General features: G+C 37.6%; 1 protein-coding gene and 1 long non-coding RNA gene across 2 annotated transcripts; one reads left to right on the top strand and one right to left on the bottom strand.

Annotated features, from left to right (window-relative positions):
- Window positions 1-2,717: 2,717 nt before the first annotated feature.
- LOC127846501 (uncharacterized) lies at window positions 2,718-4,044 on the top strand. Its single transcript, XR_008033529.1, has 2 exons — window positions 2,718-2,992; window positions 3,366-4,044. It is a non-coding gene; the product is annotated as an uncharacterized LOC127846501 (long non-coding RNA).
- A 1,962-nt stretch (window positions 4,045-6,006) lies between these two features.
- On the bottom strand, window positions 6,007-26,696 carry LOC127846494 (uncharacterized). The gene is made up of 10 exons (XM_052377780.1): window positions 26,570-26,696; window positions 25,742-25,874; window positions 23,259-23,425; window positions 18,666-18,875; window positions 18,034-18,156; window positions 11,584-11,748; window positions 9,962-10,075; window positions 8,824-8,985; window positions 8,058-8,123; window positions 6,007-6,479 (listed from the first exon to the last, which is right to left on the bottom strand). Exons 1-10 carry the CDS (start codon window positions 26,628-26,630, stop codon window positions 6,280-6,282), a joined length of 1,401 nt encoding a protein of 466 aa, XP_052233740.1. The 5' UTR covers window positions 26,631-26,696; the 3' UTR covers window positions 6,007-6,279.
- Between the last annotated feature and the right edge of the window lie 219 nt (window positions 26,697-26,915).

The following is a 26,915-nucleotide window of genomic DNA, read 5'->3' as shown; positions in this document are numbered from 1 at the left end:
TAGGTCAAAGGTCAAGGTCACAGTGAGTCAAAACAGTTTAATGATTTCCGGTTGATAACTCAAGCATGCTTACGTCTAGGAGCATGAAACTTCATAGGTACATTGATCATGACTTGCAGATTACCCCTATTGATGTTTAGGTCACTAGGTCAAATATCAAGGTCAAAGTGACTCAAAACAGTAAAATAGTATCCGGATGATAACTCAAAAATGCTTACGCCTATGACCATTAAACTTCATAGATACATTGATAATGACTGGTATATAACCCTTATTGATTTTCAGGTCACTTGGTCAAAGGTCAAGGTCACAGTGACTCATAACAGTAAAAAGGTTTCCCGGTGATAACTCAAGAATAGTAAGGCCTAGGATTATGAAACTTCATAGGTAAATTGATCGTGACTGGCAGATGATCCTTATTGATTTTCAGGTCACTAGGTCAAAGGTCAAGGTCACAGTGACAAAAAATGTATTCACACAATGGCTACCACTGGAACTGACAATCCATATGGGGGCATGCATGTTTTACAAACAGCCCTAGTTTGTCTTATGTTGGTAAATGTTCATCTCGGTTAATTCTAGGTTAAGTTTGAAAGTAGGTCATATGTGGTCCAAACTAGGTCAACAAACCAAATCACAGAAAAGGTTAGTGAACACTCCAGAGATCACATTTTCTTCCAGATCTTCATGAAAATTGGACAGAATGTTATTTCGATGAAATAAAGTGTCAGTTTGAAAGTTGGTGGTTTGTCAAAAACTATGTCATTAGGTCAAAATATAGAAAACTTCCTTTACCTTTCTACAGGTCACATTATCTTCCTGATTTTCATGAAAATTGCTTACAATGTCCATCTTAATCAAATCAAAAGCTGAATTTGCAAGTTGGTCATGTGCAGGCTAAAGCTAGCTTACAACTTAGTCAAATCATACACAAGTTTTTGACACTATAGAAGGAGTTTTGGGTAAGCGATACAGGGCTATCTTGTTTTAGAACAGCCTGTAGTAAGAAAGGGAAGGTGTTGTATTTGTTTCAAAAGTAACATTTTATTGTTATTGGAAGTAACTGAGCAATTATATGATGTCATAGTTTTGGTTATTTTGCTCAATTGTTATGATGTGACAAGGTGAGCTTTTGTTATCACTCTTTGTCTGTTGTATTTTATCCAAAGTTTATTGTGAACACATAAGATATCATTTTACAATGTTTAAATTTGGGTGTCACCTCTTTGCCAGATTCTTATGAAACTAGTCACCTCTATGTCATTTTGGGTTTCATATTCTATCAAAAATTAGGGCACTAGGTCAAATATAAGAAAAGGTCTGTTAATACTTTAGTGGTCACATTCTCTCTTTGATCCACTTGTAAATTGGTTAGAACATTATTTTAAATGATTTCAAGCTTGAAAGTAGCATATTCAACATTTAGGTCACAAGGTCTAGTCTCAGTGATTAACAGGTCACGTTCTAAATTGGGTGATGTGCTTCCAAGCATTTATCAATAACTAAAATCATTAAAATCTATGTTAAAACTTACATGTTTTACCTGATCTTCATGGCAGTTGATCAGAATGTTCAAATAAAAAAAGTAGGAACTCGGTAACAAGGCTCAACTAGATCGGATAGACGCAAATAGTTTGTTCACACTCACAATGCCTTTTTTCTAGATCTTCATGAAAAATTAAATAACACCACTAGGAAACAATCAGTTTCAGGTGAGCCACATTGTGCTGTTAAAGCTATCTATGTATAGTATAGATTGTTACAAAACCTTGTTTATCAATAAAAATAAATGAAAAAAAATGGCTTTCTAAAAGTTGCAGTCTTGGATGATATATTCCTCAACGTATAATCTACTGCAGTCTTGGATGATATATTCCTCAACGTATAATCTACGACAATCTTTTGAGAAGAGAAACAAAATTTGACTATTATTATACCCCAACATACTGTGACTGGGGGCTAGCACAGGAATTCTCAATTATGTTCCTCGAAAATTGTGACAGCATAGCGGCAAAGAATATGTTTTGTTGTATCATACACTGCTTTATGTATTGATTTCTTCGTAAGATCATTTGTTTGACCAATCGTATTTTTTCGTAATTCGTCCATTCGTTATTTCAACCCTTTCCATTTTGCATACTGTTGTCTTTGCCTTTCATTTTCATTCCGGCTTTTGTGTAACCTACCATCCGTTGCTATGTTCTATTCATTGTCCTTCGTTCACACCTGTAACATCACTGAGGTTTATTCTCCTTTCTGATAAGACCCGTCCTCCTCGCAATAGTACGCACCCTTCTAAATAAACCCTGCTGATAGGGAAAAATAACCAAAACAGTAACTCAAATGAACTAACACGCAAACAGTAACAAAAATGGCATAACACGCTAACAGTAACCAACATAACATAACACGCATTAGAAACCTTCTATGGACCAACTCTAAAAAACCCATCTTATAATACGGTTACAGTAACCAAAAAAAATTAATCAAAACGTGACAAAACACGTTAGTTACCAAGCTACACGCGAACAGTTACCACTATGGTATGACTCGCAAAAATAATCCTTTGGCATACCACGCAATATGAGAAAGAGTAAAAAATCCCAGTTTTAAGATTACAGCCGTGTTAAAAATAAAGCCTATGTCAGCCGTTGTCGATGTTCCTATGCTGCGTTCTACCATACCATTGTTTGAATTTGAAATTCGGAAAAAATAAATCAACCCTAATTGCGCGATACAGCAACTTATCATGACGAATAAGTTAATCAATTCAATTCGAATCAATAGCGTTACCGATAACAATAATCTTCTAACAATAAACGGTAATTCCAGATGCTTAAATCAAGATATATATATACGCCATAGATAACGATTTAACTTTGAAAGATTATCGGTGTTTAAATACAAATTCTTTGTGCACCAAGTTTATTTCAAGTTTTGGAACTTTATGAATACGGATTGTTGGGAACCACGCATTAATTCGATAGAACCGGTACGTTTAATATTTCATCGGTGTTTTCACTCCTCTTTTACTATTTCTTAGTTTAAAACTTTTTTGTTTAAAGTTCACGGACTGTGAATGAGAAGGGAATAGTTTTTCTCGGTTACCAGGTGAAATATAATCGACTTCATTTTTTTATTCGGATGGTATAAAGGCAAACTAAACAAAAACGGAAACACAACAAAAACGATTGATTGTAATAACATCAACTAAAGTATGTGTAATGTCATGAATTGACAAAGAAAACACATCAACACCAATACATTTTTTGTAAGTCAAAATAAAAAACATATATATAGTTTACTATAAATAGTATACAGCATTTGACCGCGTTTAATGATTAAATAATGATTTATGTTGACAGGAATAGAAATTTGAAAATGCCGTGGGGTAAAGACAGCTCGGGGCCGAGCTGGAACTCAAGCTGGTCATCGCATTGGGATGGTAGTGAAAGTTCGCACAGAAGGACGCCAGAAGGACAGCATGTGCCCACCTGCCGAAAAAACGGAGGCACGGGCTGGGGCTGGGGTGGTAAAGCCCCTTATCTCGAGCACTGCCCGGGTTGTCGGGCCGAGAGGTCGGGTTCCAGGTTCGGCGGTTCGAAAAGGAGCGGTGTAGCAGATATCGCGCGGCTGATATTTAGATAAACAGTGATTGGAAAAAAATGGACGGCCGGTTCTTGGGAACCGACGTATCGTTTTATTGATGCGTCGATTCTAAATATACATTCGTTTTTGCGGTTTATTCAACATAACGAACTATGTTAAAACAAACGCAGTAATGTGTTACTAACATTCCGAATAATTGATGCTTTGTTTCTAAAAATAAAATGACTATACTCATGTCTATATTTATGTGGTAGGTCAAATTACATGAACGATTTGAAATCATTCATAAAGATCAATTTCCATATTCTGAATCATTCACGGCTATTATAACATGTATGTTGGTTTTCAGGAAAACGTTTATACGCATCCTTGTTTAGAATGTATGTACCGGTACATGCAATGTGCATATTCAAAATAAAGTCATTTATAATGACAGCAACTTCTGTACTTTTGAACTTAAGTCCGGGTTTCCATGCATCCGTGTCCGCGCTCCGGGTCCGCGTTCCGGGTCCGCGTTCCGTATACGTACACGGAGTATCGTTTCCATGCATCCGCTTATTATTTAAGCCTTTCCGTGTAAAAAGCTCATTCCAAACGTGGTGGTACTTGGATTAGGATGTCGTTATTAGAAGAGCACACAATTTTTATGACTGCTGCGGCAGCACTGCAAGTTAGTAGACGGAAACGCAGACATAGGTACTGGTCACGTGCCATCATAAGAAACCGTCAAAATTACGGTACATACTACCATCTTATTTGAAAATTCGAGCTGAACGATGAAGAGTTCAGGACCTTGGTAAGTTATTTATAATTATTAACAAAATATTTTAATATTGTTATAACCAAAGGTTTACAAAAATCCTAATTATCTCCTTGTTTCATACCGCTATCAGCTAATTTCTCCAACACCGCAGTACAGAAAGCCGAAACTAGCTGACAAGCCACTCTGGACAGGCTGAATTAATGACAATTAGCATAGTAAAATTGATAAACATTACTGATTATTCGTATTACAGACTTTAAAACTTGTATGTGAACCCGCATAGACAAAAATGAACATAAATAGCGACTTCTTATAGCCTTATATCTTGTTTGAAATATATACTGTGTCTTTTGAAAAAGCGATTATAGAGTGTACAATATGCAGACGATATATGTACGAATTGTTTGATGCAATGTCTTTGTCTTTGTACTTGCATACGTTGGTTGTATATTTCAGAGTGATCCCTTATTAAATATATTATTTTTTCCACTAATATTTATGCTTGAAAGTCGACCATTCATGTTCACTTCCGTCCGTGTACTGAGTCCGCGTCCGTGAAAAATCGCTCACCGAGCGATTTTTCACGGACGCTATTCGCGGACGAAAAGTGCGGACGCGGAACGCGGATACATGGAATCGCTCCAACAGATTTCAACTAGTTCGTTTTTTCGCGGACACGGATACACGGACACGGAACGCGGAGACATGGAAACCCGGCCTTAGGCTATGCCTTTTTTATAGTTTGTTTAACCACGGATTCTAGATTACACAATATACACTCCGTGGTTTAACGGTACAAATAAGAGGACCGAGATTGCCCTTTAATGGTCATGGTTAGCTGTGTAATTTGTCGTGTCCAGTTTCGAATCTAGGGGCCTGATTTGAACAATCCATTTATTTAAAATAACCTGATGTCAAATACCAAATTTAAAAGTGCTGTTTGTTTTCAAATAGTTAATAAAAGTTATTATGCTATATTTTCAATGTTAAATATTTCACCCCACGCCGTTAAACATGACCTATTTTGACAAGTGAAGGTATTTTACAAATTTTTGGCTTTTTTAAATTTAATTATCTCACATAAAACAAATATATATATAATCATGTGGCCCATGGGAAGTGGACAGTTTGAGCCCACTTTTAGTTAAAAAATATATGGGCCGTGCTCTGTGAAAAGGGTTTAATGCATGTGCGTAAAGTGTCATCCCAGATTAGCCTAAGCAGCCCGCACAGGCTAATCAGGGATGACACTTTCCGCCTAAACTTGATTTTTGCTAAGAAGAGACTTTCTTGAAACGAAAAATATCATAAAAGCGGAAAGCGTCGGCCCTGATTAGCCTGTGTTGATTGCACATGCTGATCTGAGTAGACACTCAAATACGCACATGCATTAAACCCCCTTTCATCAGAGCGCGGTTCATGTTTATTAATTTAGTGATCTTTACATGCATCACATCAGAACAAATTGAAAAAAACTTTAACCAGGGTGTCATCCATTTATCATTTATGTGTAGTTTTGTTAAAATGTGCCCATCGATTTAGGAGGACTTGCCGTTTGAATAAAATATATAAAAGTAACAGACGACGCACAATGGACAAAAGGCGGTTAAAAAACTCACCACGTGCACAAGAAGTAACAAAAGAGAAAATTTTTGTTAGGTGTGTGTCTGTTTTTATTTTGTGAATAGTGGGAAACAAGTAAATTTACACATTTGTTTGTACTCTGTATATTTAGATTAAAAAATAAAGATTACATTAACGTTTAATGCATGTAGGCTAAACGTTTAAAGTTGCTTGTTCCCATAGCTCAATTAAAATAATATCTCTCTCGACATACTGTATAATAATGTCGAAAATAAACTAATTATTGTAAGAAGGACGTAATAAGCCTTTGTCGGTCTTCGAAGCTAACGCTGCTCGCGAAGATGGCCGCCGTCGCTTGAAATGAATTTCAACCAATCAGAGGCGAAGTTGTTCGGATCGTTGCCATAGTAACTTGATGGCGACAAGGAAGCGGCGTAGCCGGTCGAGCCCCGTACGGAATATTTTCTGCTGGGTCCGCCCGGGTTTTGTAGTCTTCTATACGGTACTGCATCGACCTTGGATCCTGCAAATGGAACAAAAACAAAGAAACATTAATTGAGCCTTGTTCTGAGAAAACTGGGCTTAATGCATGTGCGTAGTGTCATTATAGATTAGCCTGTGCAGTCCGCACAGGCTAATGAGGGACGACACTTTCCGCCTAAACTTGATTTTCGGTAAGGAGGGACTTCCTTGAAACTAAAAATACCATAAAAGCAGAAAGTGTCGTCCCTGATTAGCCTGTGCGGACTGCACAGGCTAATCTGGGACGACATTTTACGCACATGTATTATGCCCAGTTTTCTTAGAACGCGACTCAATTAATTTAATTTAGAATTATGAATTTGCTTAAAGGCATAATTTATAGTTTATTTTAATGGTACGTGGCAATGTATGCACCAACAATAACACGGTATTGCCATTAGGACTACTCGATGTTTTGTACCTTAAGGAACATACTTTATGCTAACGTTGTAATGTTGACTGCTTATATTTGCATTATTTCACGGCTTATCGAATAAATTACGAATGTTTGGAGCAAGAACACTTAAAAATAAAATAAAATAAAAAATAAAATAGTTTTTGTTATTTTAAAATAAACATCGATAAGCCAGAGTGTTGATAATCGAAGTGTTGCCGTTTACCACTTCAATATACCACCATCGAAATCCTCGATAATTAACTTTTTGTATGCATGCGAAATATATTAGAAAATATCAATGGTTTTGAAAATGGCATAAATTCACGAAAATACCTTGGTACATTGTGAGGAGAGAATTCCACTTTATCTCCTGTCGTATTTCACTAAAGGCAAGTGACCAATTACCTGTGCGATACTGAGCACTTCATACAACATTGACAAGACTTATTAAGCAATAATTTAGCCTTGCTCTGTGAAAAGGGGGTTTAATGCATGTGCATAAAGTGCCCACCCAGATTAGCCTTTGTAGTCCGCAAATGGCTAATCAGGGACAACACTTTCCGCTTTAATTGTGTTTTTCTTTAAAAGATAGTCTCTTCTCAGCAACAACCCAGTTTAGTAGGAAAGTGTCGTCCCTGATTAGCCTGTGCGGACTCAATTTAAGAATTGGGGTTAACGGTTGATGGTTAGCCGTACCTTTCACTTATTACAGTACTTGTCACAAACACACCCGTTTAAATAAACAATAATCTCATATTGTCTTTATTAAAACTAAAACGAATTAAACAAGAATAATACCATGATTTGATTACTCAATTGTTAAGATACATCAAAGCAACTGAATGACAAGTTTTTGAGGTACGGTAAATTGAAATAAGTTCAGCTAACTCCCTTCTTAATAGCCAGATTTCATAATATAGTTCAAATTCATCGTAATCGATCTCGGGTAAACGTAGTAATATAAACCCCATTACGAAGCATGGATGTAGATGTATAGTATATGCACAACACTCATATTATATTTCATCTATGTAATCAACATACAACTTGTACACAATGAAAAATTTTAAAAACGAAATCTATTACACAAAATAGGCCTTCGCAAGGCAAGATACTCGTACACACTGTTAAAAAATCCTTCTGTTAAAAAACATCGAAATGTGCCCCACTCTAGCATCCTACCGTTTGTGAAGGGGTTCATGTTCAGCGTGCTCTTCCGGCCCGGGCGAGTGGACACAAAGCTGTCAACTAAACAATAGTATTCACATTGTATACGTGTTTGACAATTGCAGGAACTGTTTGGGATATGGTGGGTGGGTCTTTTAATTAAAATTAAGTAGGCTTCAAAATACCAAGAAACTTGCACGCCAAAATGCCTTTTGTGATGAATTATCGCTGATAGTTGTAGTTTTGGTGTGTTGGCTCGCTTCCTTGTGGCAGCCTTTCTAAAGCATCAAATCGCAAACGCGACATTTGAAAGTAACCATAAAGGTCAATATATATATATATATATATGTAGTATTGTCGAATTAACGGGTTGGCAATATCTAGTTCTCGTCCATTTTGTCTCGATCTTGTTAGTTTGCGAAATTTAAAATAAAAACACATGAAATATGCCAAAATTAACACACGTAATAATCAGCTGCCAATTATGTCTACAAATAGTATTTACATGCGGAAAGAAAATGTTTTTAGAAGATATAATATTGAAACATGATCATTTTTAGTTTTTTTAGTAACGTACTTGTTGGTTTGTTTATAAGCCAAATTGAGTTGATCTTATCTCGCACAGACACATGAACGCATAAAAACGAGTAAATCAATGAGATATACATGTACATAAAAATAACTAATTCATGAATTTCATATGAGCAGCCACAATGGCGAACTGTAATACAACGTTAAAACTTCAAATATATGTTCGAATATAATATTTTGAGGAACCAACTGTAGCTTGGATCTTCGGTTCCCTGGGCCGCGCAACATTTCAGACATGGGCAACAGGCGGTTGGTCCCCGGCAGCAGACGAAGCGTTGCGTGTTTAAGAACGGAACATTGCGCAGGCGCGAGAGACGCCAGGGGAGATAACCGGGACGCCAGCAACACCAGCCTAGGAATAATGCATCAGAAACAAGTCGTTTGTTTACTCGATATTTGGACACATGAACAATACTTGCAGTTAGTTTAAACCTATTTACCCATTTATGCCTAGTGAACTCTCCCATCCTTCTAAATTGGATCAATTTATTTCCAAAATTAGGGATGGCTAGTATATTTATGTTTATATTTATAATATTTGTTACAGAAATTCCTTTAAGCAAACAGCGCAGACCCTGATGGGTCTACGCTGTTTGCCAAGGCCTTTTTTCTAGATGCTAGGCATACATGGGTTAAACCTATTAATTAAACCTCAATTCCAGTAAAAAGTTAAGAAATTAGGATTGAAGTCTGTCCGTTTCCTACAGAAACCAAACACAGTTAATAAAATGCTAAGGACACTATTTTACAGAAATTTATTTGTTTTGTATTTTAAACGACAAATATTAACGAAAAGGGGCAAACAACGTAGATGTATTTATAGGTTATTAGACATTTCACTGTACAATACGGAGATAGATTTGGACGAGCACATAGTTTGACGTCATATTGGACGAGCCGTTAGGCGAGTCCAATATGACTTCAAACTGTGTGCGAGTCCAAATATATCACGTATTGTACAGTTTAAACGTCTAATGAGCTTTTTATTCTATATCCTTTTCTTCGGCTCTTTGTTTCATTTTAATTTTGATTTGAAAATGATTATCTATGCTATTTTCAAGACAAGCGCCCATGTGAGTCGATTGACGGTTATAGTACATTCGGATACTTTTTCTCGATAACGGCTTTTATCGTCATAAAACAATTGCGTAGTGCACTTGTACTCAACTGTCCAATATGGAAAAAATACAGACTTTTTGGATCCAATACCGGAATATATTGGACGGTCATATGGTACATATGAAGAATGTCGATTGGATGAATTTATTGGATATATAATAAATGACTTTATTTTTATGGATAGTTATACTGATGTACTGGCTCTGTACCTAAAAGCAGCAACGCCACTGCTGCTCCGATAATGGCAACGATGGGCCTCCAGTTGAAAGGTGCCGACGGGGCTTCCGTCGTCGTCGGGCCCTCAGTCGTAGTCGTGTCCTTACCTAATTTTACATGCACATGAGCTATGACGAGCGACTATCGACATATAACATATTAAATCGGTTGTTGTTTTTTGGCAAATATTATGACCAGAATAATTATCGGAATATTATACGTGAAAATGTCATAAGCACATGTAAACTTCAAACAACCTTACGGAGGAATAAAAAAAAGATTTAGGAAGACGAGTTTATTGAAGTACCAGGACGCTACATACACAACCTAAGTACGTTAAAAAATTGACTATAGGGACTGGACTGGTCTTTCTCGGCTTGGGAACCAAGATCGATTGTCATTGTCCTTAAACTTTACCAATAGACCCCATACCTCTATTCACGCAACTAGAGCGCATTACGGAACCAAATAGAAGGAGAGTATGTGGAACAGTCGATATTGTCATTTAAACCAAGATCGAATGTCTCTTTCCCTAAAAGCTTTATTTAAGGACATAGAATCTATGTGTATGCATTATTAAAAAGCCTTTTGCAGAGGCAGACCGAAGAGCAATATAGAACAAGCAAATTCGTTGAATTGATATCCCCCGCAAATATGCTTCTGGACACAATAGTGTGACATGTATATTTGACAAAAAAGCATTTTTTCAAGATAAAAAGGGCCATAACTCCGTTATTAACAGATTGTGTACAATGCAATTTGGCGTGCATCATCATCTTATCCATATATATATACTCATACCAAGTTTTAATGAAATCCGCTAAAGCACTTCTTAGATATAGCTCCGGACGGACGGACGGAAAAACGGACGAAAAGACGGAAAGACGGACGGACAACGCCAAAACAGTATCCCTCCGCCTATGGTGGGGGATAACTAGTTGGTCTTGCTCTGGGAGCAACTTCGACAAGAAATGCCTTCGTCATTCTTTAACTGCGCCGATTTACCCCAAACTTTCGTACACAAATTACATCGCCTTACGGAAGGAGAAGGAATGGTTGTTCCGTCTTCTGTAAACTAAGTTCTTTTATTTCTTGATAAAGATAAGTAAAAAATCAACAATACGTACACAATCTATGCGCCTTGCGGGAGTATATTTAATGATAATCAGTCTTGTATAAAAAAAAATTATCTGAAAATTATGCATACATCTTAACTAAAAGACCATCAATCCATATGTACACAAACAAAACTCCTTGCGGATACACGTCGAAATACAATTTTGGGACTGCTCGGTCTTGTCATGTGAATGCGAAAAAGTTAGTTATTTTAACCCATTTATGCCCAGTGGACTCTCCCATCCTTCTAAATTGGATCATTTTGTTTCCCCAAATTAGGGTTGTCTAGTATATTTTTTTCTATATTTAGAATATTTATTACAGAAATTCCTTTATCATTTAAGCAAACAGCGCAGATCCTGATGAGACACCGCATTATGCGGCGTCACATCTGGGTCTAAGCTGTTTGCCAATGCCTTTTTTCTAGACGCTAGGCATAAATGGCTTAAAACATTTACTCATCTTCCCAAATTCCTTTCGAAAATCATTAAAACCTTACGGAAGCAGTAGGACGGGTAGTCCCGAGACTGGTCGGTCTTGTCCTGGGGGTAAGCTGCAGTCTTGCAGTTCTGGGACAGCAGGAAGTCGCACATCAGCGATACATCCAGGCAGCGTCGGCTGTCGTTGCACTTTAGGACCACTTCCGGTACTGTCTTTGTGCACTCTGTTGAAAGCGGAAAGGATTGCAATAGAAGGTTTGTGTTCAACATTTTAGAATGTCAACGAATCTTTCTATTTGTATTGTATTTATATAGACTGTTTACCTTAGGACACCACTAACACAACTTAAAAAAGAATTGTACACGTTAACTGATATATTCTTAATTAACTAAATTATTTCATTATCCATAATCAATCATTTGTCATACACTTTTTATATGTCTTACAAATGTTTGAATTGGCATGTCATTAATTTATAAATTATCAATAATGCCTCTTATTTTGTTATTTATACCTTGAGCGATTTAACATCATATTCCATGAAGAAAAGTAAGACATAATCCAAATGACATCATAAGTCATAATACAAAAACCCAGCTTATCGTAAAAATAGTCATACCTTATATAAATTACATGACATCAAATATTAAGATATGCATGCCTTTGTTAAATACACAAAGACACATCTCTAAATAAATTATTATTTACGTCATACCATGAAATCGCATCCAACAAATATAATATTTATTGATACAATTTACATGTTATAAGTAAGTCAAAAGTGTTAACATATTTACATACAATACAAATAGACAAACGAACACCTATATAACGATATGTTACATCCAGCGAAATTGTCATCTTTTCGTCGAATGACAAAATATTCAAGCATAATAAAGTGACCTAAATCCTACAATAAATGTATACCTTACTAATAAAATACTCCTACACAACAGTCAGACTCGATTGTTTTTCAATAAATCTCATATATTTAAATGAAAATTATGTGGCAAGATGGATAAATGAAATCAATTAATTCACTGTAAGTTATTAATAAGCATTATGTTGAAAATTATTTGCACTAAATTTCTCCTTGTCGTTGATATAACACCTTTTCGGTAGTAAAATAACATATAAGGCGCTGTCTGCACCAAAGCGAAACAAACACGCTGACAAAAAACCAAGAACAGATATCTAATATCAGAAATTTCTTGTGGCTCACACAATAGGAACTCCGCCATAGACGGTCCTAAACCCTTTTGCAAAAGGATGAAGGTTGGGCGTGGAGCTAGCAACCCCACCCCGGAAAAAAGTACCCCGCTGGAGAAACCGAAGCAACAGTAACTATAAACCAGCGCACGATTCAGGAAGATGCCTCTGCAGAGAGACCTATGACGCAGGTTGGTGAAAGCCTTATGGAAGCCAGCCTGCCGATACATCTTCTTTCGATGAAAGCAACAACAAAAGTAGGAACTTTGAATGTCAGAACTTTGTATGAAACGGATAAAGCAGCTCAAGTAGCAAATGAGATGAAGCGCTACAACATCCAAGTACTAGGAATATGTGAAAGTAGATGAAATGGATCCGGCCTGACCACTTTAGCAACTGGAGAGAAGATCCTATACTCGGGACACGCCGAAGAGAATCCGTAACCACACAGAAGGAGTTGCCATCATGATGTCCCCTGCAGCCGCTTAACGCACTCATGGAGTGGCAGCCAGTTTCCTCCAGAATCATGACAGCAAGATTCAAATCTAAAGGGAGGAAGGTGACCATCATCCAGTGCTATGCCCCCACTAACGATGCAGATGAAGAGACAAAAGGAAACATTCTATGGCGCACTGCAAACAGTAGTAGACGAACTACCCAAGAGAGACATCAAGCTCCTGATGGGTGTCATGAACGCCAAGATAGGGAAAGACAACACAGGTAAGGAATTAATCATGGGTACCCAGGCCCTCGGAGATATGAACGAAAATGGCGAAAAGTTCACAGACTTTTGTGCCTTCAATGACCTGGTCATTGGCGCCAGCACGTTCCAACACAGAGACATCCATAAAGTAACCTGGATATCACCAGATGGCAAGACAAGAAACCAGATAGACTACATCACTATATCAAGAAAGTGGAGACGCAGCCTGCACGACACAGTCTCCAAAAGAGGAGCAGACGTAGCTTCAGACCACCAACTAGTGATGGGAGTCATCAAGATCAAGCTACGGGCCTTCAGAGACACAGCCGATAGACCTCAGGCAAGATTCAACATCCAAAGACTCAAAGAAACAGGCTTCAAGAATACCTACTCAGTTTCTCTAAGAACAGATTTGAGGCCTTATGTATGGTGACAGAAGAAATGCCACTGGACGAAGATTGGAGCTGCCTGAGGGACACATGGAAAGACTCGTGCCAAGAAGTCCTGGGAAAATGAGCCAACACTTTTAAAGAATGGCTCTCCGGAAACACCTGAAATCTGATACAAAACAGGCGAGACATCAAACAGAAAATCAACAACACCAAGAATGACGATGAAAAGAAAGTGCTCCAGGAAGAATATACTAGCATGAACAAAGAAATAAAGAAAAGTACCAGCACAGACAAGAGAGTCTTCTATGACGCCCTTGCAACAGAAGCAGAACAGGCAGCTGGAAAGAGAGACCTCAGCACTCTGTACAAGATCACCAGAACTCTCTCTACCAAGAAGTCCAACCAAAACATGCCAGTCAAAGACAGCGAGGGACATACTATCACTAAGTAGGAAAATCAGAGGCATCGATGGGCCAAACATTTCAAGGACCTTCTAAATCGACCTCAACCCTCAGAGAGACCAGATATCCCTCCTTCAGACAATCCACTCAGAGTCAACACCAACCCTCCAACAAAAGCTGAGATCCAGAAAACCTGAAGGCGCTGAAAAGCAACAAAGCACCTGGACAAGATTGAATTTCACCAGAAGCACCTCAGACAGACTCTTCCACAACGGAAACATGCTGCTGCCCCTACTGCAGAAAATCTGGGCAGAAGGAAGAATTCCAGCAGATTGGAAAAAGGACACCTGGTGAAACTTCCAAAGAAAGGAGACCTCGGACTCTGCAAACACTGGCGAGGCATCATGTTATTGTCAGTGCCGAGCAAGGTACTAACCCGCATCATCTTGGAGCGACTTAAAGATACAGTCGACAAAAGACTCAGACCAGAACAAGCGGGCTTCAGAAAAGACAAGTCATGCACCGACTAGATCGCCTTGCTCAGTCATCATAGAACAGTCCCTGGAGTGGCAGTCAACGCTGTACCTAAACTTTGTTGACTTCCGCCAAGCGTTTGACAGTGTTGACAGAGGGACCATTTGGAGAATTCTCCATCACTATGGAATCCCGCCAACATTTGTCAACCTGATTCAGCAACTATACGAGGGTGCCACATGCCAGGTCATACACAATGGCAAACTGACAGAGGACTTTTAGGTAACTACAGGAGTCCGCCAAGGGTGCATGCTTTCACTGAAGATCTTCCTGCTTGTAGTGGATTGGGTCATGCGGGAGACAACCAAAACAGGTAAGACCGGAATCCAGTGGACCCTGACACAGACCCTGGAAGATCTCGACTTTGCAGATGACTTGTGCCTGATGTCCCAATTGTACCAACACATGCAGCAGAAAACAGACAACCTTGCCAGAGAAGCAGTAAAAACCGGACTGCAAATTAACCTAGAAAAGACAGAGACCATGGCCGTAAACAAGAGACAACAGAAGCCTATTACTCTAGCAGACAAAGAGCTCAAAGAGGTGGACTCCTTCACCTACCTTGGCAGCGTTGTGTCAGCAACAGGCGGTTCTGATAATGACATCAAGGCTAGACTCGGAAAAGCCAGATATACTTTCAACGCTCTAAGGCCAGTCTGGAAAGCAGCATCCCTCTCTATCCACACTAAACTGCGGATTTTTTAACAGCAACGTCAAGTCTGTCCTTCTCTACGGCTCTGAGACCTGGAGAGTCACCAACACTCTGACCAACAAGATTCAAGTCTTCATTAACAGGTGCCTCCGAAACATCCTAAAGGTCAGATGAACAGACGAAGTCAAGAACACCGACATATGGAAACAGGCAAACCAGGATCCCATCGGACAACAGATCGCAAGGCAGAAATGGAGGTGGATTGGTCACACCTTGCGAAAACCTCCAGAAGACATCACCCGGCAGGCCTTACAGTGGAATCCCCAGGGCAAAAGACGAGTCGGACGCCCTAAGACCACATGGAGGCGATCCTGTGAGGAAGAAATCAAGAACAGTAAAATGTCATGGGGAGAGCTAAAGAAAGCAGCCCAAAACAGAGTACGCTGGAGAACTGTTGCCGAGGCCTTATGCTCCACAAGGAGCTCAAGGGAATAAGTCAAGTCACACAATAGGAAGTAAAAGTTATAACAAACAAATTGGATGACATCACTATTATAAAATGTTATATTGGATATTCAATCAATGATAAATCGAGTACGATTTGTTGTAAGTCTTTACACCCTAAACCTGATCTGATTAAATTATTTATATAACATGCATTATCAGCAATTAATTTTAGTATTTTACAGATTGAGTCGCAATGACGTAAAGTTTAATAGCATTCTGTTTGTTTTATGTCCCCACTGTAAGGGATTGATTTGGTCTTTTCCGTCTGTCCGTTCCCAAACAGCATTTCCACATCGACCCGATGTAGGCTGGATGATGGCACTTATAAAGGTGTTTGCTGATGAAGGGAAGGCATCGTACCGACTTTGAAGTGATATCTTCGTTATATTTGTTTGATATCAGCTAATATGCTGGGTGTCATTCATGCCATGTTGTTAAATATCTTTGAAGTAAATTAAATGATACAAATTAATAGTATTTGCTTGAAAAGAGAACCGAAAACCCATTTTTGTACACTTTTTCATTGTACTTAACACCATCGAAATAGTAAAAGTTAAAGAAAACACCCATTCATTAGCACCCTTGCATTTGATTGCAGAAACTTAAAACGCCAGACAGAGCTGAAGAATTTCAAGAACTGAGCGTCCTAGACAATGACATTGCCAACATAACAAACAACACCAACGACGATCTGTCCTCGTCGGCCTTAGAAGTTAATAGGAAACGATGAAGAACTAGTAATGGTTGACGACCGAGATCATGCTTCTCTACGACAAACGAGCGCTGAGTCATAAAACGTAAACAAGCCTGGAATCTATAACATAATACAGGAACTCGAACAGGTATGCAAGGAAGAAAATAAAAAAGACAAAGGAGAAGTGTATTAAAGAGCAATGTATCAACATTACCGAACAAATGACAATAGGAAGCAGTAAGAATGCGTACAGCACCCTCAAGAACCTCAATAACCTCAAGAACCTCAACAAATCTTCAACTGCAGTAATCATCGAGAAAGCGTTGGACCGCGTGTGGTGTGATGGGATATGGAAGATTCTGAGAGGATTCAACATTGAAAGGGCTGGCGAAAGTCATCCAAGGCATTAGATGAACTTCCTTTAGGGATGTCTAATCTTCCACGTTCTGTTTAACCTTTTCATTGGAAGATAATGCTGAAGACCTTCCAAGATCCCAACACCTTCAGACCATGACAGACCGATCTCCAACTTGAGATTCGCTGATGGCATTGTGACCTCACCAACAGACTCTATGAAATAGCAGAAGCATACGGGATGGAGGTAATCATTCAGAAGTCAAAGATCATGGTGAATAGCACGGGTAACATTAGTGCCTATCACCATGAATGGCAAAAAGCTGGAAGAATTGACCAGCCTAGAATAATTTGGAGCATCCCTGTCCAAAGATGGTACCAGTACAGAGGAGGCCCGAACAAGAATTGCCATGCCGACCACAGCGATGACAAGATTGAGAGGGTTGTGGACTATCAGCTCTATCAGCTTCCCCACCAAGCACTGTAAATTGCATTATCCCTTTTAATATATGGCTGTTGACGCTTCACGCTTACACAGAACGAAGGATACAGGTATTTGCACTCAAGTGATTCCGCAGACTACTCCGCATCCCTTACATAGAGCACAAGACCAACAAGTACGTCCGGAATACTACAGAAGCACTTGGTGGCCAGAACGAAACCCTTCTGGCAACCGTCAAAACGGCGAAAGCTTGCTTGGGTAACACATGTGATCAGGCAGTCTGTCTGTGCTCCAGGGAGGAGGCCGTCAGAAGAAAAGTTGATTGACTACAAAAGAGTGGACGTCACTCCGCATGGATGAGCTACTCCCAGGAGCCCACAACATACCAGTCTGGTGGAGGATCTCTTTGGTTTCGTCACTCATTCCTTCCCCCAATGACTAGACCGGTCAATAGAATGATGATGATGATGATGATGATGATAATGATGATGATGATGATGATGATGATGATGATGGCACGAAAACCAATACATATATATACACGGCACGGTATTTTAATCTATTCTTACTGAAAGGTTGTTGCCATGTTAGAATTGGCGAGCTATACAAGATAGCCATACCGTAATCAAATGACGTAACATCCGCTCGAAAGTATAGTTCTGGGTACGGGTAGTAATCCTTGGGCGTAGTGGAAGGTCGAGCGGTCGTCGTGGAGCACAGAGGAAAGTTCGATGTCATATTGTCTGCAAGAGCGATACATGCTGGTCATTTGATATAATGTATTTTGATTACACACATAATATGTACGAGTTACAAGTCTACGACCTTTTGTTACAAATCTTTTATTCTACTATCACGCTGATGACAAAATAGCATACCGTTGTATAAAAACAGCACACACACGTAATATAGTGCCGTCATGGTTATTTTCATGACGCGATTGAAGTATGTTCGAATTTGTTTTTGTATTTTTTTTCCTTTCGTTCATATTCTTAGCAAATATAGAAGTTCAACGAAAATATTGTGGATAATTATAGTGCCAGGTAAGTGTCAAATACAGAGAAGTTGCTTTGCTCGGCATGACAATCTAAATACATCGCCAAGCGTAGGGCCAATGTCTGCTAAGCGTCGCTCGCATCAACAGTTTTGCTAACTTTATTCAAAACAAATCTGAATAATATGAAACGATTACAAAAACATTAACAGATATGTACATTTTCACATTATGACGAACAAACGTTATTATAAATACCAGTGACATCTCGTGGGTCTGTGCAGTTCACTTGAGGTGGGCGTGGTCGAGTGGGCGGGGGAGCGGTGGTGGGCGGATAAGTGTAGGACGCGTTACGCCGGAAGTCAGCGTAAAACTTGAACGTGATAAAGTCGCCAGTGAACTCAAAGAACTCCCGCTTCGTGTCCTTGCCACACATGGTCCACGACCGGGCAGATGAAGTGTCTGCACCTGCGAAATGGTGTGCGAAATAACAGATTCAACAGACATTAAAGAAACTATGGCGAAAACGGAGTCGTGAGAAAATACAAATCTGGGTATTTGGCTTTCGATGATATTAATCATTCGATGACCAGCAAACCTTTAAGGAGCAATTTTACATTCAAGCATTCTCAATGGAAGGTAAATCCTATTATTTATATATCTATGGAGAGGTATTTTGGTTCATGAATGACTTATTCTTTCGTGTAGATCACATTTATATTTCAAATCAAAACTAAATTTAATGTATTTGACTATTATTTACATGTACTTTGTCATTAGTCATTAACCATCATTTAATACATTTGAAACATTATTTGTACATTTTAATTATAATGTTTGTAATTTATTGTAAAAATTCTATTGGTCAAGTTTCAATTTTCAAGATACTTATGAATAAAAGAAGACATAACGTATAGTTTTATTATACATGTATATATATATTTTTGCATTTCATATTAATTTTTACATACGGTATATTGAGCATTAAACAATCAAGTATTAAACGGTAGTAATTAACGTTTCACCTGTCAATGTGCATGGAGCATTCAATACGTCGGAAGTGAATATAGCGCAAATTCATGTTAATAATTGAATAACCATGTAGTTAAAATCCAACAATTCAGTAATCTCCGGGCTCAAAAGCCTTAAATGGTGTTAGGTGGAAATAAGACCTATGATTTATATGGAACTAAATGGGAGGAATATCGGACATATTTGAGCATACATGTAATCAGATCATCCAAGGAACCTTAGGAGGAGGTCAAAAGTGTCGAGTATGCTCGTTTATTTGGCTTTTATTTAATTATTGATACCTTTAATTGTCTCATTTTTCTTCTTAAACAATTATCACAGCTCAAAAGACAGCGGTTTTAAACAATTCACATCGTGTATTAATAAATGTTTTTGACTAAAGTAGACATGCATACATTTGTCTTAAGTAAAGATGTGACTAATATCAATATATCATTGAATAATACTCAGCTATGCATGATGAGGAATGCGTGAAAACGCGAGATGCATAATCTCTATTTTGTGCAAATACCATTGATAGACCCCAAAAGATAAACATACAAAATTCAAACACGGTCTACGTAAGTGTAATGATATTGAAAACTGTATCATTTATTTTTAATACTGTATAAACGAGAGAAAATATTGCGACGATTATGATAGAATTTGTTTAAGCACGTAACGTTTTCAGAACTATGTCCCAGATCAATTATTTCCAAAACAAATAGGGCCGTGCTTTGTGAAGAGAGTTTAGTAGATGTGCGTAAAGTGTCGTCCAAGATAAGCCTGTGCAGTCCGCAAGAATTCCAACTTCAGCGAATATCAAATGTGGGTCCAACTCTCATCTTCGTATTACGTATTCAAACTTAAGAGAATATCGAGTCTAGGAGGAATACCCTGCTGGGTATTGTTTATACAATTTGTATCAAATATGAGCAAAGTTGGCATAAACAGCTAAGTATAGACAATCCCGGAAATTGATAACTCTCGGATTACCGCCCCTGAAAACTCGCGCGCGCCTCCAAAACGGTACTGAAGAAAACAACAGGGACATATATGTTTGTATAGGTCCCTGAACAAAACAAGAAGGCGAAACGATTTTATCGAATATATTTGAAGATTTAAAAAGTATCTGTTATCGATCTGGTAATAACATAATAGTTCGTGCTTTTTTTTAATATCAGTTATTGCGTAATTAGAAGAAATAAGGTTCATCTTCATTCAATTAAGAGTAATAAAACTCAGCATGAGCAGGGACCTATTTGTATAGGTCCCTGGCGAGAATAAGGTCTTGATTGTCATTTAACGTGTTATTTAAAGGTGGCACGTGATATGTTATCTTAATTACGGTTTCTACATATGTGCAGACATGTGGTGTCACGGGCATACCCATAAACGCTTTAAATCCACACTTGGGACATCGCCTCCCATTGCGCGGATTCGTTCGCTCCTTTATCGCTGATGTTTTTTTTTCAAGAACTTTATCTTGCTGAAATTAATCATCCTTAATAAACGAAGAAAAAAAGCACTTATATTTTTTCGTGTTTTTATTTTTTAATCGTAAATTAAGACTTTATAACGAAAATTGAATAAAGACATACGTTTAGGAAATCTAGAGAACACAAGTGGAACTATTCAAGTTTATTTAAGGCTCCATATTTTTCATGTTGAACATGTTTATCGTGAATTTAGATGTTATTAAGAAAATTTAATAAATAATGAAATCAGTTTAGAAAATATTGAGAACAGCCCAAAACTGTTTTTTTCAGACTATAAACTTTGATATTACATGTTAAACGTTATTTCAATAATGATATAAGAAAGTTATAGGCAAATGCTGATATGTCCTTTTCAATAAAATTAAGTATGCCATGTCCTGACATCTTACACAGTTTTGCAAATGAATAGCTACTTGTTTATTTAGAATCCCAAAATTTATATCCGGCTAGTGATTTTTGTATTAGCTTGAGAGCGATTTTTAAATTAGAGACATTGCTAAAAAGCACTTTAGTTTTAGAATCAACCAGATACATACTTTTAATTAAAAAAGTTTGCCTCTACCTGAAATCTTACAGAGGTTCGCTTATAAATATTTCTGGACCAATTTTATAATCACAAACTTTATTTCGGCTACAGATTTTTATATTACCTTTAAAATGACACTCACACGGGAAATGTTAATAACAAAATGGAAAATGTTTAGACAAACAAATTTATGTACTATTCAATTAAAAAAGTCGGCCTCGGTCTTGAATCTTACAACGTTTCTTATTGAGTACCTCCGGAACTATAGAAGTACGGCATTTAATAAGAAATAATACAGGCTTAAACAAAGGCAGATTTGTACTTTTCAATAAAATTGTCTACCTCGTCCTGAAATCTTTCTAAGTTACGCTCATTAATATATCCGGCACTATTTACGCTCAAATCACAACGTTTACTTCGGACTTTAGATATTTCTATAACCTTTATAATTGTAATTGAATAATTTTATTCCATAAAGAAATAATAACATTTTATACAAAGGCATTACTGAAAGGTATGCTTAAAAAGCAAACTCGGCTTTAAACATTACGTGTTGTCACTGAATATTGTTGCAGAGATACATATTTTATAAATCTATCGTGTATATTTCTTATTTAACTTATATTTATTAACGTTGCGATGTGATACATATGACACTTGGTTTCATGTTTCCATTGTTTTCAATCCGTCTGTGCGAAGTAATAAAGTAAATAAAGCGGGTGTACACTATGATTACGCTATAATCTGCCAAATTCTTCAGTACCGTCAGGATCAGCGGGTCACGTCATAGCCAATATGGCGGCGGTCAATTTATCGATTCTGGGATTGTCTATTGGGTAATGTGAACTTTATCAAAGACTTATAGATATCTATAGGTCTTTGACTTTATTAAATATGGATCCAAGGTAGAATAAAAAACTGGGTTTTGGAGTTTAGAAAATTGAACCATGAAAAATACCCAACTTGTATTGGGTATTCAATTTAGTGAATATCGAGTTTAGGTTGAATACTAGTTGAATATTGGATATTTGAACACAAGTAGAGTTAAGGCCAGGTTCGCATACCCAGCGGCAATCGGGTATTCAATTTGAAGCAAAAAATCGAGCTACTTGGAATACATAGCTTTGCACGAAGATAAGCGAATTTGATTTTGTCGTATGCGAAATTATAACGGTACTCTTGTAGAAACAAAAATATGTATACCTTACAGAGCTTGACGACAATCGAGACTCCGAGACGACGTTGTTTTACCCCAATCACAAACAAAAATGTTTGTGGGCAGAGCTAAACGCAGATTTATGTTTAAGTTCGAGTCTAATTTAATATTTTATGTCACTAAGAAAGTGTGTCAAAACAGCTTTCGACTATGTTAAAGAGGAGTCGTTAAAAGACAACCCATAACAATTATTTTCCTTAGGCGGAACTATAAATCATTCAGCATATGTCCCGTCCTAAAATAAATACCAAGATTGAACTCGTTACTCGATAAGGAAATCAAACAAAATTATAAATGAATTTCTCATTTGAATAAGTCAGTTCATTACAATGGATATATCTTTTTTATAAGGTTGATAACTGTGATCCCTTCCCCCACCTTTAAGTCTCCAATGAGTTTTTAAATAGTGCATTTTTACATGGACAGGTTTAAAAAATGCATAAGTTCATTGCAATTCAACTGTTGTCATTTTACTTATAATAAGAATCTGCACTGTATGAATTACTAATGTAATACACGGAAATCTCCCAATATAATGATGGGGATACATTTCATTATTTTCGATGTATTGAAATTTCGACCACTAACATCAAACTTACCGGCGTATATGGTAACGTATGCTTTGCCGCAAGCGTTAACGCTCTCGCTGGCGACGTCAATGTCGCGATCCCAAATGTGGAAGTCCCGCCAGTGAAGGCCGATGGAGCGGTTAGTGGTTGTAGACGGCATCCCTTTCACGACAATCACGCACTCCCATACCTTGTTTCTGTGTAACGATAGTAGCACTAGTTATCTAATTAAAACGTATTTTATTTGAATAAAAAAAAAAATCGCTTTTTCTTTTGTATATCATTGGGGCTAATTAAGTAAATATAATATTATACATATAATACTGTTTGTTAAAGGTTTTAAAAGGACAAAGATTTCACCACAGCATATCAAAAGCAAGGGACTGCCTACTTTAAGACAATACGTAACGGCTTATGAAGCGATGCCTGTTTTCTCAATTTCATATTCATCCACCACATAAATGCCGTATCATCGTCTTTCATCTTGATCAGATGAATTAGCAAATGTCGAGAGCATTGACTACATCGCAGCAGCATTGTATTGATTGAATTTCATTAGAGGCAATAGACTCTGAGGCAAACGCCCCAGGGATTATGTCTGTAATAAATTTGACGTTGTGACATTAAATGCATCATATGCTAATCTTGATGTGATTTTACCAGTTCTGTTCGACCCTGCTAGACCCATAAAACTTTAATGAATGAAGATCAATCTTTCCTCATCTTACCATATAATCACGATAAATCCAGCGTGTTGATGATTCTACTATTGACAATCTGCGGACATATGAGTCGCGTTCTGAGAAAACTGGGCATAATGCTTGTGGGTAAAGTGTGGTCTCAGATTATCCTGTGCAGTCCACACAGGCTAATCAGGGACGACACTTTCCGTTTTATGACAGTTTTCGTTATAATGAAGTCTCTTCTTAGCAAAAATCCAATTTAGGCGGAAAGTGTCGTCCCTGATTAGCCTGTGCGGACTACACAGGCTAATCTGGGACGACACTTTACGCACATTCCTTATGCCCAGTTTTCTCAGAACACGACTCATATGAGGATGAGTAATTGGTATTGTAGGACCCTACACGCATGTAGACATTACTATACCGGCACATTGAAAGAGAGCAGCAACTATTTTGTTTAGCGGAAACCTTCTTGAACGCGTAGTTGTGACATCTAGCTTACCATTACATGAAGGGACATCTGTCCGATTTTCGGCGGACCTGCTCTTCAGTTAACTGGAGCCATTCAACGCTTTGTTGGGACATATTATAACAAACTTTGAAGGAGCCTTTTTGTTATTGATTTGAACCGAGCAGAACGATTGATTACAAGAATACTCATGTGTTGCCAGTTTCAACAAGAAATGTAACTTGTTAAATACTTAGCTTTCAATCCGTTGACCATTTTTTAACGGAGCAGGAGAGCTAGTGCAACTCGCGCGGGAGAACATACATGTGCTACTTCTTTTTTATGTTAATATGGGCAAAACGTTACTTCTAGACTACAGTGGTAATGTCTGTATGTAGCCGTATAAAGAATATTAACCCAACTCTTGCGGTTACATTTTCCAACGGACCGGAACCGCTTTCAAACGGTATCATGATAAGATTCTGATTAAGGTTTTTTTTTGGAAAATGTTTCGTCAGGGATGTTCACAACTTTTACTTCGTTTTACATATGATAGTGACGCCTTTTTTAACATTAAATGGCACAGTTTCCAAATCATTAAATGATTAGGCAACTGTTCATGTAGTATAAATATGGCTTCTAGAATGAAGTTGATAAAAATGTTGGACGACGAACGGTTTACGAACAATACATGGTATTGAGGAATAATGACGGGGTTGAACGACTTCAAAAAGCGATCATAAAGGCTGACAATAAGCGCGATATTTTCAGTGAGCTTAAAGCTACTGATGAAATAATGGCTGAGGATAATTGTCGATAACTAATTAGTTATTTCATTATTTCCTTGATACTGAAATGACAAGGACTTTATTTGTTAAAATCTGTAATTTACCCGACCTTTTTTTATAAAACAGAATACTCGACCTACCAACCAGATTGTCTTTTAGTAAAAAACAACAACAGCAACATTTTTAGTCCTTAAATCGATATTTGACGACAGAAATGACTGCACCACTTTCAATGACTAACCTTAGTTCGAAAGGCAGCGTTTGGTCCTCTTATGTTTAAGGCTTCTACTTGCCTCTGCTACAGACGAATTTCCACACCGGGCGTACCTGAGTTCAATCGGTGGCATAAGGTCCCGTTCTTTTGAGTGATATTACTTTGTTTACTCAACCCCTGACATACAAGCGTTGCAATGCAGCGCCATGTTCGCCGTCGATTGGGGGGGGGGGGGGGGGGGGGGCTAGTTCTTGAGATTGTTATTAATGTGCACCACACTTGACATACCTGTGTTGTATGAATGACATCATGTCTTGTTCTTTTGAGGGCTATTAAAAAAAATAATATTATTCTTGATACACTGCTTTGTTTGGACATACCTAAGCTGCAAGGGCGGCGCCAGATTCTGGTCTGTGGAAGGCTTGTTTTTGATGTACTCCACTCCCTGGTCGAACTCTAGCACCGTAAGAAAGTCGGGACCGTACACATGGCCACATGACTCACTGGCATAGTCTAATAATGATGATAATAATGATAATAATAATTATTATTATGAAAATAATAACAATAATAATAATAATAATAATAATACTTATACTACTACTGTAATAATGATAATAATAAAATAATAATAATAATTATAATAATGTTAATTATGAAAATGATACTAATTCTACTACTACTACAACTACTGCTGCTTCTACTGCTACTGCTTAGCAAAGGCTTATTTGAAACGCTCTCGAGTCCGTTTCATGGGACTAGAACCAATACTTGATGTCTATGGGGGAAATTTAAATAACGCTTCCACAGTGGGGATCGAACCCATGACCTTCGATCGCAAGGCGGACACCATATCTACTACACCACTGCGACCTACTACTGCTACTACTACTACTTATAATTATCGTCGTCGTCGTCATTATAAAAGTTATCAGCATGTGCATGTATCTTCGTCATAGTCATCGCCGTGAGCATGACCATTATCATCGTAGTTGTCGTCATCATTAATATCATGATCATAATTATCATTCTCATTATCATAAAGTCCTAACTTTTACTCTTTTTATATCGTTCCTCACCAAAACGTCAATTTCTTTTTTCTCTTGCTTTATCATTATTATCGCATCAAGTATATACCAAGTTTTATTAAAAGCCAAAGTACAATACTACCTTACAGTACATAACATAAAAAATAAGCGCATACATACACCGTTTGATTGCTGCCACATGGTATAGCAGGCACAATAGTCCGAAACATTTGTGGATCATATTTATTGCAGACAAGTTTGTTATATGTTTATAATAACATCATACCATGACACTGACATTGAAAACACTTATGTCCATAGCAACATTGATATGAGTGAAAGAATTTAAGGATTGAGTTTTACCACGGTGTAAGTACATTCACAATTGACTGTAATAAAATGGAATTATCGTCGTTCAAAATGTTTCTCTGATTATTTGTTCTCTGCTTCGCATAAAATAACTATAACATGTATACGTGCAAACGATTCTCATCAACTAAATCCTTGTTCAAAGACATACCGTAAT

Source organism: Dreissena polymorpha, chromosome 9 (genome assembly GCF_020536995.1).
Source record: "Dreissena polymorpha isolate Duluth1 chromosome 9, UMN_Dpol_1.0, whole genome shotgun sequence".
NCBI lineage: Eukaryota > Metazoa > Mollusca > Bivalvia > Myida > Dreissenidae > Dreissena > Dreissena polymorpha.
Note: the sequence above shows the minus strand (reverse complement) of the source record. Positions and strands in the feature narration are given on the sequence as shown.